At 43.4% G+C, this 4,128-nt stretch overlaps 1 protein-coding gene across 1 annotated transcript in view; it reads left to right on the top strand.

The window, feature by feature from the left end:
* Positions 1-2,952, top strand: part of LOC107102698 (tissue factor-like) — a 7,169-nt gene extending 4,217 nt beyond the window's left edge. The window contains exons 2-4 of the mRNA XM_015402101.1: positions 227-344; positions 2,468-2,554; positions 2,772-2,952. Of these exons, the coding sequence (XP_015257587.1) occupies positions 227-344; positions 2,468-2,554; positions 2,772-2,937 (371 nt within the window). The 3' untranslated portion in view covers positions 2,938-2,952. The remainder of the gene's footprint in view (positions 1-226; positions 345-2,467; positions 2,555-2,771) is intronic.
* The last annotated feature ends 1,176 nt before the right edge of the window (positions 2,953-4,128 follow it).

The raw sequence follows: 4,128 nt of genomic DNA on the forward strand, positions 1-4,128 counted from the left end.
TCAGAAATAAAGCAGCGTGTTTTAGCTGCTCCTGGTGCGTGCCGTCTGAACGTAGCATTAAGTCAATTTTAGCATAAAATAGCATCAAAAGGAAACTTGCTGCTTCTCTATCCCTGATTTGAAGAAGGAAAGAATCCAGATTCACAGATCAAGCAATGCTGAATAAAAACTGGATCGTTTTTAATACTGAGCTTCTACTTTAGATGGATGTTTGTTTTGTTTCCAGGTGGAGGTTCTATTCCCACAGCCCAGAACGTTCGATGGGTCTCCAATGACTTCAAAACGGTTCTGTTGTGGGACATGGAAGAGTCTGAGTATACATGCACCGTCCTGTTCACTGAGGGGTGAGTAGAGATGCCTATGCTAACCCAATGCTACCTTAGATGATGGTACATGGATGACTCCTTACCTTCCAGTGACTCATGAGTCCACCTGAACTGGAAGCATCTGAAGGACCTAAAAGTACGAATGAAAACTAATCTGCTGGATTATCATCTAGCAAAGCTCCAGATGAACCAGGAAGCCGCTGCTCTGGCCTAAAACTGACGCTTCATTTATGGGTTGGAGCTGCCAGAAAAACCCACTGGACCTCCAGAATCAAGTCCAAACTCCTTGGTTTTGATGTGGTTCATGGGTGGGTTTAGGCTGGATGTTCTGGTGCCGGTTGGTGTAGGTACCAGATCTGCTCCGGGTCCCGCCCCCTTTCTTAAAACGTCATCATACGGCAACGCCACTCAGAAAAAACTACTGCACCTGTTTCTTAAGAATCAGATCGCTTCTGGAGTCAACATATTATTCCCCATATTTGAAATTATTTGCTTTATTATTTTACGTTTCGTTGGCGACCTGAAGGAGCCGATATTAGAAAACAGTTATCGTCAGTGTGGGATGCAGGACTGCCTTCTAAGACAGGCGGAGCTCTGCCATTTAAAGTCGTAGGGAAGCGGCCGTTCCAATCGTTGCATTTCCGAATTCTCCCAAGTGGTGCACGACTTTACGCAAGCGAATAAAGTGAATTTCATTGGTCGATCATCAAGGGGGCGGGATTGTTACGGCGGAAAGTTCGCTAGCATGTTAGGTTGTGGCCGGTTTGTCGGAAGCAACCAGTTAGCAACTTAGTGCTAGTAGGTTCCCAATGGGAAATTCCCAGTGGGAATATAACTTTATCCTTTGTCAAATTAAGTAATTAAATCTATATTTGTGTTTGACCTTTAAGGAGAGTTTCTTACACAAGTTTACAAGTTTTATTCGTGAAGAATTTGATTTATTCGTTTGCGACATGCTTCTTGGTTTGCAACATTTTGGTAGAAAATTCACTTCATACTAAATGCCTGATTTTTCTACTCTAAGACCGTAAAAGTAGGTTTTATGATTTAGTTTAAGTATGAAATTCATAGTTTTTATTGTTTTATTGTGAATCCTATATTTTACCTAAATTCAGTGGCTGTAATGTTTCTCTGTTTCTGGTAGAAATCACAGCAGGGGAAGAGATTCCTGGTGTCCTGAAGCTCAGCATCCCTGCTGGCTGTTCTGGCCAAAAAAAAAAAACCTTTAAAAATATGAAAATTCGTACTGTGATTAGATGCCATATTTATTTCAAGCTGAAAAACTCACAGGGAGAGAAAAGACAATAGAAGAAATTTATTGATACAGTTAGTTGTCTTTGGCGCTCAGACCTCGGCAGGAAACATTAGTGCTGAATTTTGATAGATATGCATGGACAGAGTAAAGAACAGGGCTGTCCCCCCCCCCCAGGCCTGAAACTGGTGGTGGAGTGGAGATAGATGGAGTTGGTCAGTCTGTAGACTGCTGGTTGGAGAGACGGTCTGCTGAGCTTTATGGGGAGATCCAGTGGACTGGACTGATACTAGAGCTTCACTCAGGGACCTGGAAGATGGAAGTCCAGTTTGGATAACACAGGTAGAGAGAACCTGTCCATGATGAGCAAGCATGGGGCGACAGTGGAGAGGAAAAACTCCCCATTGGGAAGAAACCTCTGGCAGAACCAGGCTGAACATGGCGGCCTTCTGCCGGACCGCTTAAGATGAGACACGGAACGCAGTAAGAGTCCAGGAGGAATGACGCTCTGATGAAGCTTTAGCTACGATGGTGGAGGAGGGGCTGGAGGGGGGTTGAAACGGGGTTATCTAGATGAAGTCACATAGAGCAACCACCGCCTGCGCATAGGAGCAGACATGTTGCTGATCGGAGGCCTTTTAAGATGAACTTTGGATTGGCTTTTTTGGAGGTGTGGTTCAAAGCTGATTGGCTGCATCGTAGGCGGATAAAGGCGAGTAATCAGTTTATTCAGTTGAACGTCCGCCTAGGATCCATTTCAAATTACAGGCTAAATTGTAGAATTTCCAACTCGACTTGGTCAGAAACATCAGAGACTTGTAAACACTGACTCGGCGCGGCTTACAGGCTTTTGCTTCGGTTAAGATCTGTTTCCTTCTGCACCCTTCAGGACAAATAACTGGATAGAAGCTCGCGACTGCATGGAGATATCACACTCTGAATGTGAAATGACTGAATACCTCTTACCGCTGGACAGGTGAGACCTTACTGGAGCTTTTTTATCTCAACTTCTTCTATGATGATTTAATTAACCTGATTGGCTTCATTAAATATGCCTGTAGCTCTCCCACAGTACAGGAGGGGATATAGACTGACCTTTAACCTTCAACAGAACCGTGAGAGGGAGGAATGTTTGCATCCATCAGCACCCAGAACACTTTTCCAAAGAAAAATGTTTCCTTTCTGTCTCGCAGGTACTATAAAGCGGATATCAGAACCGAAGGTCCAGACGTGAGCTATAACTACGGCTCAGAAGACTTTCCTCACACCTACAGCAAGACGACGTTCAACCCCTACAGAGAGAGTGGGTATCTATGGCCGCCATGCTCCTGCTGTCTGCTATTCGTTAGCTCCTGCTAATCGCGCTTCCAGTCCCAGTCATTAAAGGCAATGTCCGTTCAGCAAGGAATGGAATGGATCCTAAAACTAATAAGTTTTCAATGAATTTAGCGTTAAGCAGTAAAAAAATAAAAATAAATTTCATCAGGGTCAGCGAGTCTGGGAGCGGCCATTTTGGCCCAAATATAGTAACCCCTCCCACCTGCCATCATCCAGCAGTGACGTCACGGTGCGGTTAGCCTAGCGCCATTCTCAGATACATCCAGAAAACACAAATGGAATTAAATAGGAATTAAACCAATAAAACTAGAAAACAAAGAAAAAATGGATCAAAGTGAAACTGAAAACTCAAAGAAAACTTAACAGAACTAAGACAGTGACAGTCCTTTTGTTCAAAGTACCATTATTCATAAATTGCCAGGAACTATTAAAGAAATCAACAAATATTGTTGCTAACTGGATAGAAGCCATTAGCATCATTGGGTCCGTCTTTATCTGCCGTAGTCGGTGAGTTACAGTTAAGGTTATCATGCACACCATCCCTTAAGAACTAAGAAACCTAGAAGACGGCGGTCTGCTGAGAAGGAAGAAGTCACCAGAAGGAACATCATCATTCCAGATGTTGCTGAAGTCTCTGAAAAACTCAGGAGGATTTTCAAACAGCACCAGATCCTTGTGCATCTCAAACCAGGCAATATCCCCGGACAAAAACTGGTTCACTCCAAAGACAAGACACCCAGAAACAAGGCGGACAAGGTGGTTAATGCCGCTCAGTGTGAAGAGTTCACAGACCTGTAGATTGGAGAGACCAAGCAACCGCTACACAGGAGGGGCAACTCCTCAGGACAGGACTAAGCTCACCTACACCTGAGGTCTAAAGGACAGTCTAAGGGAAAATAACCTCGATATTCTAGCCAAGGAAGAGAGATGATTTGAGAGAGGGTTTAAGGAACTATCTTTGTTAACCTGGGAAAATCAGCTCTCAGGAGGTGGTCTTTAGAGGTGTCAATTAACAAAGTACAAATACTTTGTTACTGTACATAAGTACACTTTTTAGGTATCTATACTTTACTCCATTACTTATTTTTCTTCCTACTTCTGACTTCTACTCATTTTTAAAACAAACGTTACTCGTTACTCTTGGCTTCGGTTTAATGTTTTTAAATCTTTATTTCCCGTCATGTGCTCCATCCAATGCAGATCATTGGCTCC

This window comes from Cyprinodon variegatus, unplaced genomic scaffold (assembly GCF_000732505.1).
Source record: "Cyprinodon variegatus isolate N-32 unplaced genomic scaffold, C_variegatus-1.0 Scaffold1300, whole genome shotgun sequence".
In the NCBI taxonomy this organism is placed as follows: Eukaryota; Metazoa; Chordata; class Actinopteri; order Cyprinodontiformes; family Cyprinodontidae; genus Cyprinodon; species Cyprinodon variegatus.